At 49.3% G+C, this 15,401-nt stretch overlaps 1 protein-coding gene across 1 annotated transcript in view; it reads right to left on the bottom strand.

Moving 5' to 3' along the window:
• UNC13A (unc-13 homolog A) overlaps nt 1–15,401 on the bottom strand; it is a 61,863-nt gene that overhangs the window by 27,500 nt on the left and 18,962 nt on the right. The window contains exons 9-15 of the mRNA XM_024767470.1: nt 12,707–12,914; nt 5,905–6,444; nt 5,288–5,396; nt 3,459–3,505; nt 908–986; nt 744–749; nt 154–259 (exon numbers count right to left, since the gene is read on the bottom strand). Coding sequence (XP_024623238.1) covers nt 154–259; nt 744–749; nt 908–986; nt 3,459–3,505; nt 5,288–5,396; nt 5,905–6,444; nt 12,707–12,914 — 1,095 coding nt within the window. The remainder of the gene's footprint in view (nt 1–153; nt 260–743; nt 750–907; nt 987–3,458; nt 3,506–5,287; nt 5,397–5,904; nt 6,445–12,706; nt 12,915–15,401) is intronic.

Here is a 15,401-nt window from a genome sequence, read left to right on the forward strand (position 1 = left end):
CCGTCCCCCGCCCCACACTGTCGGAATCCACGGGTTCTCGTGCACAGACTGTGCTCGCTGGCGGCTGCGTTGTCGGAATTCTGGAAAGCGAGGAGTGCCTGTCTCTGCCCCACCCGCTTCCTTTCCTCCAGGAGCCCTGCCAGCCCCGCCCACCCTCCAAGATGGGGAGGGGAGGTGCCCCACGCACCAGCTCTTCGTTGTTCAAAGTGCTGGATGCCAAGGCCGAGGTGATGCCTGCTTTTCTGGACTGCACCAGAGACTGGAATAGGGAAGTCACCAAGGGAGTCAGAGGGGTCGATTGGCACCCGGGGGGTTGTCACCGCGAGCAGAATCCCCAGCCATGGTTTGGGGCCGCCAGCCACGGATTCAAGCCACAGCCACAAATAGGAAACAGGTCACAGCAGCGGGAGCAGAACCAGAAAAGAATTGGGAGATGACAGAGGCTCCAGGTTAGAAGAGACCCTGGAAAGGGAGCGGCCCCACACCTCTGACTCACCCATTCCCCACCACCATGGACCAGACTGGGGAACTGCACTTGGCCATGGTCAACAGCCACAGAGCAAAACCACCAGCCAGGCCACGAACCAAGGTGGGGAGTCACCTGCTCTCTTCCCGACCCATGAACTGTTGGACGTGGCAAGGTCCCCTCCCCAGAACCCATGGGATGGGGACCACTTGGAAGATCCCAGTCGGGGTCAGGGGTCTCGGGAGGAGATTCAAGGGCCTGGGTTGCCATCACTCACCATGGCCTGAAGCGTCCACGCAGCACGCAGGGTAGAAGTTAGATCACATTAGTCCCAGAGAATGCCTTGCCAGTCCCCAGTTCTGCCATGGGCAGTTTGTACAGGTTGAGCACTGCTTGTGGCAGGGCTGCTCTGCTCGGGCAGGGGAGGGCACAGGCACTCACCAGGTCGCTCACGAGTGGGATAGGCTTCCTCTTGCGGATGTCTGGCATGCTGTCGATGATGATGAGACCACCGCCAGGGCTGCAAGACACACCCAGGGACGTCAAGGGCCCAGGGAAGTTCCCCTTCCTCCAGCAGACATCTCCTGAGGCCTGGGCAGGACACCTGATCTCCCCAGGTATTAAGAGTTGAATTGTGTCCCCCGAAAAGATACATTGAAGTCCTAACCCCCAGTACCTCAGAATGTGACCTTATTTGGAAATAGAGTCACTGCAGATGTAATTAGTTAAGACAAGCTCATACTAGAGTAGGATGGGCTCCTAATCCAGTATGAGTGGTGTCTTTATAAGAAGAGAGACACACAGGGAGAAGACAGTGGTGTGATAGTAGAGGCAGAGATTGGAGTGACTCGTTTACAATCCAAGGAATACCAAGGATTGCCAGCAACTACCAGAAGCTAGAAAGTCTAGGAAGGATTCTCTCCTACAGAAGTCAGAGGGAGTGTGTCCCTGCCGACACCTTGGTGTTGGAATTCTGGCCTCCGAGAACTGCTAGAAGATACATTTTTGTTGTTTTAAGCCCTCCGTTTGTGGTAGTTTGTTATGGCAGCCCTAAGAAATGAAGACACTGGGCCTCAACTTCCTCATCTGAGAAATGGGGAGATGATATAGTTGCCCACGTTTAATGAAAATTTGAATTAAGGCAAATCTAAATAATATGATAAAATATCAACAAAATCTTTCTTTATGCTCAAAATTGGAAATATTTGTGTATATTTAAAGTCTATCCTGGAAGAAGTGATTTCAAAGCCCATGAGAAAGAGGGAACTGGAAATTGTATTTGTGCTGTTGCCTCTTGGCAGCTTTGCTGTAGCTGGCTAATCAGAAGGAGGGCTGTGGCAGATGCGGCGGTGGTCTGTCCAAATCTACTTTACTGAGAGGTGCAGGTGTTCCCAGAGAGGGTTCAGGTGTGGCTCCTCTCCGGAAAGTTCTCATTGGCCAATGAGAGTGATGCCTGGCAGCCAGTGACTCTGATAAGCCCTGGGGTGTTATTCGTGCTCCAGCACTCCCTGTAGGATCAGGCAGAGGCTTGGTGACTCCTGAACTACAGGCTTGGTGACTCCTGAACTACGTCTCTGCTTGGCTGTTTCTCCTACCTGGTGCCGCCTGCCTCACAGGCTTTTCTTTTTTATAAGTTTATTTATTTATTTATTTATTTGTGATGTTGGGGGTAGGAGTTTATTAATTAATTAATTTATTTTTGCTGTGTTGGATCTTCGTTTCTGTGCGAGGGCTTTCTCTAGTTGTGGCAAGCGGGGGCCACTCTTCATCGCGGTGCGCGGGCCTCTCACTATCGTGGCCTCTCTTGTTGCGGAGCACAGGCTCCAGATGCGCAGGCTCAGTAGTTGTGGCTCACGGGCCCAGTTGCTCTGAGGCATGTGGGGTCCTCCCAGACCAGGGCTCAAACCCGTGTCCCCTGCATTAGCAGTCAGATTCTCAACCACTGCGCCACCAGGGAAGCCCTATAAGTTTATTTATTTATTTTTGGCTGCATTGGGTCTTCGTTGCTGTGCATGGGCTTTCTCTAGTTGCGGCGAACGGGGGCTACTCTTTGTTGTGGTCCGCGGGCTTCTCATTGTGGTGGCTTCTCTTGTTGTGGAGCATGGGCTCTAGGCACGTGGGTTGCAGTGGTTGTGGCGCATGGGCTTAGTTGCTCCGCGGCCTGTGGGATCTTCCTGGACCAGGGCTTGAACCCGTGTCCCCTACATTGGCAGGCGGATTCTTAACCACTGCACCACGAGGGAAGCCCTCACAGGCTTCCTGTATAAATCATGCACACAGGAGCCCCCATCTCAGACCCCACTTCCAGGGCTCCCCACACGGGACACTTGCCCGTCTGGGAGTCACAGCTCCTGTGTCCTTGCCTCTGTTTGAAAAGGATGTACAAGGGAAGGCAGTCACTCTCCAGCTGTTTTTTAAAACCTTAGTGTAATTTACAAATATCTTTTGCATCCTCTCACCTCACTACACAAGTGCTGAAAAAACACCCTGGAAAAGCAATAACTTAAGAAATTAGATATGACAAATGCTCCATGTAAGACCAACAACTATCGTTATGAAACAGCCAGCAACTGTAGCAATAATCTGAGAAATGTAAAAGCAGAATCAAAGCAAAAAATTCACTCCAGGGTTGCAGATGTATTGTGCAGGAAATGGGTTTCTTCTTTACCTTACATTTGTCTCTAGGGGGAAATGTTCTTGAATTATATGAGTGGCTTGAGCAAGGCCTCTCTGGACTGTTTCTCCATCTGTAAAATAGGGGTAGTGGGCCCCCCATGGGTTTGTGGTGAGGATTCAATGTGTCACTATCTTTGGCTCCTTCTGGCCATGAGCGCCTTATTACAGTGGCTACGTTATTTCACTCATGTGCAATCTGTTCCCTGTCTAAATGGAACCTCTCTCTGCCCTGGCTGGGCTGAGGTTATGGTGCAAACCAGCCTCAGGCTCTGGGTTCAAAACTTCCTCTCCCTCACCCCCAAGATCTGATACTCACCCGCCTTTGAACCACAGGGATTTGGACATCTCTCCTTCTCCCCGGGCCTGCAGGACAGAAAATGGATAAGGTCGGTGTGGCTGCCCCTTCCCAGGGCAGCACATGTACCACACCCACAACTGTCTCCCGTTTGTGTTGGGAGACAGGAGGCCTGGGTCCTAGTCCTCACTGTGTGTCCTTAGGGAGCCCACTGGCTTTTTCTGGGCCTCAGTTTGTCCATCTGTAAAATGAGAAGAAAGGAGATACTCGCTGACACCAACCTCAGTGAACTTTAGTCTCCTTGTCTGTCAAAATTGGGGATTTGTTAGCATCATCTCGAACAAGAGCTCGTGCTCTACAGTCCTGCGATTCTTAGGGGCTGGCTCAATACTCATGAGATCCTATCACTCACTAAACTCCCCCTGCCTCACCTGATTATCTGATCTCATGCCCCAGGACCTTTGCCCAAGCGGTGCCACCTGTATATATGCTCTCCCACCTTCTGCACCCGACCAGCCTCCATCTGTCATTCAGGTCTCAGTGTGGACCCAGAGTCAACACCCCCTACCATGCAACTAAAGGGTGGCATGGTGGTGGGGGGGACAGGGAGAAGGATCTGACACCTTCTTCTGAAATATTGTTTAAGTATTTTGGATATCACTTCACTTTAAGTGTCACCTCCTCCAGTGAGTCTTCCTGATTGCCTTGGATTAGTTTTATGCCCCCTCTATGAAACCCAGAGATCCTACTCATGTTTATTTTTCTTCTCATATCGCTAGTTCCATTACAAGGGTAGTTGCTGTCTTTTTCATTTAATTTGTTGACTTAGTGAAAGTTATTCAATAGATTTTTCACAGTATATTTTCTTCTACTGTTTGAATCTAGAACCATGAGACTGTATAGTAAAAGAAAATTCTACTGTACAGCTGATAAGAAATTTGATTTGAAACTTTTGTGGCTCTGATAATTGATGGTCTAAGACTTTGGAAGTCTGTTTAGGATCTCCTCCTGCCAGCCTCACCCCAGTTTGGAAGGTCACCCCGGATAATAACACTGCTTGGTGTCCAGCCCAGAGCAGGTTGAGTGAATGAAGGAATGAATGAACGGCCTCATTCCTGCTGCCCATCTGAACAGTCATCCCGACTCTGACATTAATTCTATTTTTCACCGAATTTCTTCTGCAATACTGACCAGATCTCAGACCTTTCCCAAACCCCAACTCTGACACCCATTGTGAGCCCAAGCACTGACTTCTTCCTCTATCACCAAGTCTGACCCTGAACTCTGATCTTTGACTGCTGCCCTAACCCTGCCCTATAACCCTATCACTAACCTCTATCCCTATCCATGAACCTGGCCACTGAACTTGGCCTCAGCTTCATTTCAGCTCTAGGTTCCAGTTCGCCTCTCCTTCTTCCCCACTTAGAAATCCCAGGCTATCCTGGGGGAGGCTGGACTAGACCTTGGTGGGGCCAGCTGGTTGCAGGAGAGAGTCGGCAAGCGTGGGTAGGGCCAGGGAGGAGTCAGATTGGGCAGGGGTTGGGCCAGGAATGGCGGGGCTGGGGCAAGGGAAAGAGTGGGTGGGGCTAAGGAAGGACCAGGCTGGGCACGGATGGGAACAGGTGGGAGTGGGCGGAGCCATAGAAGAACCAGGATGTATGGAGGCATGGTGGTGGGTGGGGTGGCAAAGTGGGCGTGGCCAGGTGGCTCATGAGTGGCATGGGCTAGTGTGGGCAGGGCCAGGGAAAGGACCAGAGTGGGTTGGGCCATGGAAGGAGTGGGGAAATGAGGGTGGGTGGGGCACTGGGCAGGGCCAGGCTGGGGGTGGGCCCACTGCTGCTTTCACTCACCTCCTGCAGCTGCAGTCGCACTTTGTTGAAGGCTCGCAGCCAGTTGGCCTTGGCCCTAGACATGGAGTCCTGACCCTGTTGGCCTTCCTCATCTTCTCGTGGCCTGAAAGTGAGGCAACGGGTTTTATGAGGCTCCGGGGCCAGCACTTCCTCCACCCTCCGAGCGTTGCTGGGCCCTCCATGGCCTCCCTGGCACTTCGAAGACACAATGACCCACCTGTGACCCCTCTGACCAGCCTCAGTGATCCTACCCCCCCCCCCTTCCCACATGCCCATCACGTCTCTGACACCTTCAGGTCTCCTGGGTCCCTTTGCCACCTTCCTGGCCCCTCTGCAACTTTGTAACCCTATCCGAGGACTCTTCTGATGCTTTTGTGACCTCTCCAACCCTGGCAAACCCTCCAGCCCCTCACAACCTCTAAGACTCCTTCATGACCCTGCTTGACCCCCTCTGACCCCACTGAGCCACTTCTGACCTCCTAGATGCATCCCAATCCCTTCGATAAACGCAGGACCCTGTGACAACCTCTCCCCCCATTCCCCAGGTCTACACTGACCCCATCATGGCACCACTGACCCTGTGACCTTGTGACAGGCCCTCGACGCCTTCCCGTTACCTCTCCTCAGCCTTGGGGGGCTCAGGCTGAGGCTCCTGCTCAGCTGCAGGTGCCTCCTCAGGGGCGGCTGGCTCAGGGGCCACCTTGGCTATGTCGGGGACCTCGGTGGGCACAGCTGGGGCCTTGTCCTCCTTCTTGGGGGTGGCGGGTGGAAGGCTGACACGCTTGAAGTCCTTGGGCTCGGCCACAGCCACCTCCTCGCGCTCAGTGTAGCCTTGGATGTCATCCGGCACCTCCTCCTCGTCCTCTAGCTCTTCCTCGTCCTCAGGCAGCTCCTCCTCCTCCTCCAAGAAGTCCTCCAGGTCCTCATCCAGCTCTTCGTCCAGCTCCTCATCCAGCTCATCCTCATCCTGGTCCCAGCGTGGCGAATCCTTATGGTAGCTGACTGAGCTGTGGCAGGAGTGGTAGGAGTCCCGGTCCCTCTCGTCTTCCAGCTCAGAGCCCCGTAGGCTCTGTTCATCCGGGTCAAAGTCCTCGCTCAGCTGCGAACTGCCCTGACTCAGCTCCCCTGAGGATGCGTAACGGCTACTGCCTGTGGGGCTACAGGAACGGGCCAAAGACTCAGGGGCTGGGGCACAGATCCACTGCCCATCCCAGCCCCGGTCATACAGGTTCCATCACCCAGTCATTCCCTGGATTGGTCATTCCCTGGATTCCCAGCATTGGTGGAGCTCCTCTGGTTGCCAGGGAAACACAGCCGTGAACAAAAGACAAAAACACCTGTTCTTGGGACATTTACCATCTTGGGGGGCAGGCAATAAAACCAGATCAGTGACATTAGTGATCATCCGTGACCTACCATGCACCACTCCTATCCATGCACTGTGGAGGCTGCAAAACCTTCACCCACATGTTTGGGACCCCGAATCAGTGTCCCTGCCACAGCCCCCTTGGAGACCTAGCGCTCCTGAAACAAACATAGTAGCCCCTGTCTCTTGATGTACCCCCTACCCTCTGCCTCAACCTGTTCCTCCCACTGCCAAGCCCCTTCTGTTCATCAGGGACCTCCCTGCCTCCACTCACAGCTGATCCTGCGGTGGGTCCCTTCAGCTCCACCTTGTAAACATACGTGCAGTGCATCCACTTCCTTGCACCCTGGGCCCCACCCTAGTCCAGGCTCCGCCATCTCCACTAGATGCTGCTCTACCCAACATCCACTTCTCTCCTGGACCTTTTTCCACAGAAGCCACAAAGGGGCTTATTGGAATCATAAACCCAAACACGGACCTCCCCTGTTCCAAACCCTACCACGCCTCCCTTGAAATAAAATTCTGTGCTGTGCTCTGCACCCCTGTGTGGCCCAAATCCTCCAACGTCTCCATCCCCATCTCCTTCCATCCTCCCTTCTCTCCCCCTGCTCCAACTACATCAGCATCGATCCTCGCTGTCTCTCCAGCACCCTAAATTGTGCCCACCTCTGGGCCTTTGCACTTTCTGTGCTCTCTGCCAGGAACATCCTTTCTTGCCTGCTTTATCTGGAAAAATCCTTTGGTGCCCACTGAAATAGCACTTCTTTGAGTGAGTCTCCCCCACCCTCCAGCCAGGTCAAGCCCACGCCCACCCACATTATATGGTCCTTATATGCGCCCTGGATCACACTCCACATTACCAGGAAGATATCTGTCTCTGCGTGAGGGCAGACAGCATGACACATGGGCCACCTCTCATCCCCCTTCTAACCACTCATTCAGTCATTCAATAAACAGCGTGCCTTGTCTTACTTTCTCCACTCTCAGTGACTGGGACCCTCTTCCCTGGCCAGGCCCTGGGATGCTGTAGGAATCAAACAGGGGTTTGATTCCTACAGTCCTTTAGTCCTTGTTTGCTAAGTTATGTATATGGTTGATTGCTTTTTAGTGCCTGTCCTTGTACACATCTGGAATGGGGGATCAGCAGGTGTTATTTGCCTGGAAAGGACTCCAAACTCCCTCTGCTGGTGAATACCCCAGAAGTCCACCCCAGCACATTCTGGGGTCCCAAGTGAGGGGGGCAGCCTAGGACTGGGATCTCCACACAGGCCTGGATGTGTCCATCTGTGACCCTGGGCGCCACGTAAACTGCCCCAGTGGTCAGGCATGGGACCCAGTGGATCCCGAGACTCCTCCCACCACAGCTCTGACATTGGGGTCCAACACAGCTCTGACCCCAGATGCCTCCCCAGGATGCCATGTCCTCGAGTTAGCCACCAAGGGCCTCCCTGCATGATCTGGCCCCGTTCACCTCTCCAGCCTTTAGCTGAGCTGTCTTCTCTGCCTGGAATTCCTCTCCTAAGACTCTTCATTTATCCTTCAAGTGTTGACTCCCAGGCACATTTCTCCAGGAAACCCTCCCTGCCCTTCCCTCCTGCCAGTGCGTCCAGCTGTGTCCCTTTCTCCAGTCAAATCCTGACCTGTGGGATGGAATGCCTGTCCCTCTGGGGGCCCAGCATCATCCAGCACTCGGCAGCAAGGCCAGGGTGGCCTGGGATGGTGGCTTGAGTCACTCTCAGGGGAACTCTGCCTCTGCATCCCCTCCCCACCGTATGACTTGTTCATGGTGAGAGTGGAGAGTTCTCCTCCTTTTCCACTCCCCCATTCCATCCCAGGAATGCTTACAATAAATAGACTGCCCCCAGGACAGACAGACACACCCAAAGCCAGAGAAGGACAAGACATGGCCAGGCACACAGGATGGGAGCCAATCTGGGACCAGCTCTGTGCACATCCTGCTCTGAGACTCAAGCAACTCGCTCCCACTTTTTAAGCCTCAGTTTCCCTATCTGTAAGATGGGCACTCTTCTGCTTTTCTTCTCGGAGAGAGAAGACTTTTCCATCTACTAAAAGAGTTAATATTTTCTTAATATTTGATGTCTTACTCTCCTTTCAACTGTTTCCAGTGCATTGAAACTTTGTTCCAATAATTGCTTAAGTCTGAGCCACCTTGAATGTGCAAATGAATGATGCTTTACAAATTGTAGCAGTCGCAAAAATGGTAGGAGAAACTGTTAGGGAGACAGGAGTGCTTCTGAAGATGGTTTGAATAAGGAAGTCATGAATACAAATGGAAAGGGATCTAGTTCTTTGCTTTCAGGATAGCGCAAGCACAAAGGAGTTGAATGAAGAATGCTAGAATAAATCCAGGGTAAGACTAATTCTACTCCCCCCTATGCCACTAAATGTTTTACCTTGAGTATGGCATTTCATTTCCTTGGACCTAAAAAATAAAGAGGCTAGACTAAATGCTCAATTTTTTTTCTTTTTTTGAAGTATAGTTGATTTACAATGTTGTGTTCATTTCTGCTGTACAGAAAAGTGATTCAGTTATACTGTATACATATTCTTCTTTCTTATTGATTTATCTTTTTGCCGCACCATGCAGCATGAGAGGTCTTAGCTCCCCGACCAGGGATCAAACCCGTGCCCCCCTGCATTGGAAGCGTGGAGTCTTAACCACTCACTGGACCACCAGGAAAGTCCTTATACCTTCTTTTTAAAAATATTCTTTTCCATTACGGTTTATCATGAGATATTGAATATAGTTCTCTGTGCTATAGGGTAGGACCTTGTTTATCCAGTCTATACATAAGTTTACGGCTGCTAATCCCAACCTCCCACTCCATCCCTCCCCCAGCCCTCTCCCCCTTGGCAACGACAAGTCTGTTTTCTATGTCTGCGAGTCTGTTTCTGTTTCGTAGATAAGTTCATTTGTGTCATATTTTAGATTCCACATATAAGTAATATCATATGATATTTGTCTTTCTCTTTCTGACTTATTTCACTTAATATGATAATCTCTAGTTGCATCCAAAATGCTCAATCTTTTAAAAAAAGTTCCTTCTAAAACATTCCGTCTATAAACTATCCAAACTTTCTATGGTATATACAAAACATAGGAAAATTCAAAATAAAAGCTGTTCAAATACCTGCAAAAAAATATTATATTGGATGATGGTAAAGACTGAGTAGGGAGCTTATGAAGGTTTTCTTCAAATTATGTTTTACCCAAACTCTCCACAGCAAATGGAAATGTTTTCTGTCCTCGTCATCTAACATAGTAGCCTCCAGCCACATTGAGCACTTGAAAAGTGTCCAGGAAGATGGAGGGACTGACATTTTATTTTATTTATTTTAATTATTTTAAATTTAACTTTAAAATGCCACATGGGGCTACCATGTTGAACAGCACAGCTCTGAAAGCTCATTTACCTTGATGGCACAAAGATAAACCATTTAAAATGTCTTTCCTTACTGCACTAGAAATAAAGCGCTTCTGAGGGTTTCTCCAGATCTCAACCAGATACAAACACTCGTTTGCGTAATTCATCTCTTCGTCAAGAATTGGAGGAGGCCTGCAATTCGGGAGCCTGGATAGCTGTGTTTAATAGCGAGTTTGCCCCTGAATTTTTGAATGTGGGGTGACACGGGGGTGATTCTGAGATGCTGCTGGGAACACAGAGAATGGACAATCTCCTTGGTTGAAGTCCTTGCTGATGATGTAGAGGGAACATCACTTTTGTCCAGCTGTAGGACCTTGGGAGGCTAACTTTGCAGGTTCCCAGGTGCCTTTTTATAGGGCTGAGAGGCAGTGTGGCGTTGTGGCTGTGGACTCAGAAGCCTGCTTGACAAGGTTTAAATTCTAGCTCAGCCACTTACTAGCTGTGTGACCTTAGGAAAGTAACTTAATCTCTCTGCCTCGTTTTCCTTATCTACAAAACCATGGGGAGATGAAGAAGTAAATTCTCACCTCATAAGATTGGTGTAAAGAATAAGCACATTATTTGCGACTCATTAGAATACCTAGCACATAGTAAGCGCTCAATTAACCATCATTATTTTTCTTGCTTATAGACTAGATATAGCAGGACCAGGATCAGAATGAGGTAGGTGAGGCTGAGCCCTGCAATTGCAGAGTCAGATCGTGTTTTAACTTAAATTTGTATATTTTGCTAGTCATGGATTTTTAGAAATTTCATTGAAGTACAACTTACATACAAGAAAGTCTACTCTTACAAAGGAACATTTTGGTGATATCTTTTTCATGGATTTTTTGGCATCCATTTTGATTTTTAAAAATATTGCATTAATATGCTATTTATCTTGACGACTGAGTTTCTTAAGTTTTGTACTTGAGGCAACTTCAAGCATACCACACTCACCCCAGCCTAATCCTGGACCTGAGTTATAGGGTTAACCTCCAACTCTGGTATATCAAGGTTTCACACAAATAGGAGGCCCTGGTGTATGTGTGAACTGAGCCTAATATCTTAAAGAGACTTGGGGGGTCATATTAATAGAAGTATAGGTTCAACATCAAGGGAGTAAAGAGCACTGAAAATTTTCATCCCGCTCATCCTTTAATGGAGGAAATGTATTCTTTGGGGAGCAAGAAGACCCATGACCAAAAATCCACTAGGTGGGGCTTCGCTGGTGGCTCAGTGGTTAAGAATCTGCCTGCCAATGCAGAGGACACGAGTTCAATCCCTGGTCGGGGAAGATCCCGCATGCCGTGGAGCAACTAAGCCCGTGCGCCACAACTACTGAGCCTGCGCTCTAGAGCCCATGAGCCACAATTACTGCTGAAGCCCGTGCGCCTAGAGCCTGTGCTCTGCAACAAGAGAAGGCACCGCAGTGAGAAGCCCGAGCACCACCACGAAGAGTAGCCCCCGTACCTACTCGCTGCAACTAGAGAAAGCCCACGTGCAGCAACGAAGACCCAGCGCGGCCAAAAATCAAAACAATCAAAAAAAAAAAAAAATTCACCAGGCCACTGCTTTCCACCCAGTGGGTTCACCATTAACACTAGTCCTTATGATGATTTACCAGCTGTGTGACCTCAGACAAGTGACTTAACCCCTCTGTGCCTTGATTCCCTATCTGTCAAATGGAAACAATAATATTCCCAACCAGAGAATGAAATGAGATGATGAAGGGAAGACGCTGGACCAGAGCTGGGCACATAGTTAGCTCCGAATACTATTATTTGCGCTGCTTATCTAACAGTCACTACGTAGCACTTTCAGGCACCACCCTAAGTGCTTTACAAATATCCAACCTGTTTAATATCATGTTTGCTATTGTTCTGTTAAGAAACCAGGACTGGGGCGACCAGGTCAGCGAGCAGGGGGCGGGGGTGGGGGACAGCAGCAGGCACAAGTTTCAGTCTCACAGGCTCAAGGACCAGCACACTGCACCCTTGAAAGCCAGGGGACCCACCTATGGGGTAGGTCTAGGGACAGTCTACTTTGAAAAGAGTAGTGATGGTGGCTGGACTGAGCAGGGGCGGCTCCCAAGTCACTGTGCCCATGCCTGCTGGTCAGGAACATAGAGTCAGGGGTCACCAGGAGGGCTAGGTAGGACCACTCCAGGACCACGAGTCAGCTGCTTGCTGGGAGTCTTTCCAACATCACTGTGCCTCAGCTCCCACCCCTATTAACGCTCATCTCTTCCTCCTCTCACCTCCTACCCTGAACAGTTAGAGAGTACAAAGGGACCAGGGGCTTTTAAGTGGAGTGCCAAAGAGCCCGCCTATTTCAGGGGAACCTCTCAGGGCCTTCCTGACTTCCGTCTCTTTCTTCTGCCAAAGCAGACCCCCTTTAATCAAGCTTGGAGAGTTTTCTTGCAAGATTTTGGGTAAAGAAAAGGTTTTACTGCCTATAAGAATGTATGGATGCTGCTTTCCTAGAACCCACTGACCTCCACCCCCAGCTCCCTCCAACCCCCTATTCCTCTCTCCCCTCCAGGAGATAAGAGGTGGGCACACCACACACACACACACACACACACACACACACACACACACGAATCCTTCACTCCACTGTGACTACCTGAGGGCCCGCGGCTCAGAGAACTCCTCATAACTGTGCATGGAGTCACTGTAGGATTCCCGGGAACCCAGGGGTGGTGGTCGGACAGAATATTGGTGGACCGAGGCATTGGGCTGGGACGTAGTGTAATAGGGTGGCGGGATGCTGTTGCTTGTCTCGCTGCGGTAGTCACTGTCACGATCATCCACTGCACTGTCAGGGTCATCATCTGGAAGAGAGAGGAGGGGAGGGAGAGAGAGAGCACGCAATGGAGGCCAACACAGTCTCTCGGATTTAGGGGGTCTTCACTGATTGCTAACCCAAGGAGAGGAATCTACCAGAATGAATGAAGGATCTTGGGTCATTTTAATAGAGGTATAGGCTTTCGAATAAGGGAAGTGACTACTGGGCATATACCCTGAGAAAACCATAATTCAAAAAGAGACATGTACCACAGTCTTCATTGAAGCTCTATTTACAATAGCCAGGACATGGAAGCAACCTAAATGTCCATTGACAGATGAATGGGTAAAGAAGATGTGGCACATGTATACAGTGGAATATTACTCAGCCATCAAAAGAAATGAAATTATTTGTGGTGAGGTGGATGGACCTAGAGTCTGTCATACAGAGTGAAGTAAGTCAGAAAGAGAAAAACAAATACCATATGTTAACGCATATATATGGAATCTTAAAAAAAAAAAGGTACTGATGAACCTAGTGACAGGGCAGGAATAAAGACGTAGACATAGAGAATGGACTTGAGGACATGGGGTGGGAGGAGGAAGCTGGGGTGAAGTGAGAGTGGCATGGACATATATACACTACCAAATGTAAAATAGTTAGCTAGTGGGAAGCAGCCACATAGCACAGGGAGATCAGCTCGGTGCTCTGTGACCACCTAGAGGGGTGGCATAGGGAGGGTGGGAGGGAGGGAGACGCAGGAGGGAGGGGATATGGGGACATATGTATGCATAAGGCTGATTCAGTTTGTTGTACAACAGAAACTAACACAGTATTGTGAAGCAATTATACTCCAATAAAGATCTATTTAAAAAAAAGAAGAAGAAGGGAGGTGAAAACCCTGCTTTGCTGTATGTGGGTCAAACTGGACCTAGAGTCCGGGGTCCATGGTAGGTCGTACAACGTGAGGAGGACAGGGACAAATTGGAAGGTGTCTTTTGTCTCAAATGTGAAAATGGACTTCGACTAAAGTCCAGGGTCTCTGAAAACAATATTGGTTTTTCCATCAGGCTTCCCATAACAGGAGTCACACAGATACTCATGGGGAAGTTGGAGGATCAAGAGGACAAGGTAGAATATAAATGCCCTTTAACCCTCAGAGATTCCTTAATATCCGAGGATGGGGACCCCAGCCCTGAATTCTCATGTGCAGGAACAGAGAAGGGGCTCTACCAAGGTGCTGTCTTCCTCAAAAAGGTCAGATTCTTCGGTTGGCAAGACTACCACATGCCCAGAATCTATCACTCTAATGGAACAGGAAGGGGTTGCCAAACTCCAAGTGTTTCGTAAGAATTAAAGGATGTTTCAGTTCGATTTGCTTTCCTTAGTAAATGGGAAACAGATTTTCTTTCTTAGTAAAAAGAAAACAGTCTCAAAGGACGTTGTATTGTGGTGGGAACAGGAAAGACTGAATTTATTTAGAAAACAACAGTTGAGCTAGAAAGAAGTGAGCGCCCCCTAAATTAACCAGCCGATCGGGAAGCCCACGGTATGCTCGGCCATGGTATCAATTTACTGGTGATTTTAAACACCAAGGGGGTGGCTTGTACTTTTTATGCCTTTAAGTATTTTTGCTCTTTTCCCAATATTTTTGCTTTTTTTTTTTTTGCGGTACGCGGGCCTCTCACTGTTGTGGCCTCTCCCGTTGCGGAGCACAGGCTCCGGACGCGCAGGCTCAGCGGCCATGGCTCACAGGCCCAGTGGCTCCACGGCATGTGGGGTCTTCCCGGACCGGGGCACGAACCCGTGTCCCCTGCATCGGCAGGCGGACTCTCAACCACTGCGCCACCAGGGAAGCCTTTTTTGCTTTATTTTAACTTTCTAATTCTTTTCCCACTAATAGAGTCTATTTCTATATATTAAAAAATAGGTCAAAAAATTTTAATGTGGTAAACTGTTAAAAAATTAATTTCATACTTCATGTAGAGCTAGCTATTTGATTCATTCCCTATTTTGCCTTCAGAAAAACCTTAAATTCATTTTTAGCCAGCAAAGCCGGCCTTACCAAAGTAGCTCTGGTTTCCTAGTTTCTCATTTGACTTGAGCCATTGTGACCTGCAAGCTTTTTATCCTGTCCCTGCCATATGGCCACCTTCTGATGCGCTGACAGTGCTGGCATCAAGGGCAGAAGCAGTTGTGAATTTCCGCAACTTAGATCTGTGGGCATCAGGGTGAAACCGTGAAGCCATAAAGGGCCTAAAGTGGGGGGATCCGAAACTGGGGGCAATTTGTCAATATCACCAAATTGCCCCTCTGACCAAGTTGTTTTCTACCCAGTTACTGGGGTTTATAGCCTACCGTATCGCCCTTGACCGGACTGAGATGTTTCCAACCAAATCACGTGAGGTTCTGCGCATGTTCACCAAATTAATTTTCTCTGACAAATTATCTGTTTCTGAGGCGCAGATTGCTTTCTCTTGGATTCTTTCTGCTTTTACGAAGACTCTACTTTTTTTTTTTTTTTTTTTTTTAA

Source organism: Neophocaena asiaeorientalis, unplaced genomic scaffold (genome assembly GCF_003031525.2).
Source record: "Neophocaena asiaeorientalis asiaeorientalis breed wild unplaced genomic scaffold, Neophocaena_asiaeorientalis_V1.1 scaffold87, whole genome shotgun sequence".
Classification (NCBI taxonomy): Eukaryota; Metazoa; Chordata; class Mammalia; order Artiodactyla; family Phocoenidae; genus Neophocaena; species Neophocaena asiaeorientalis.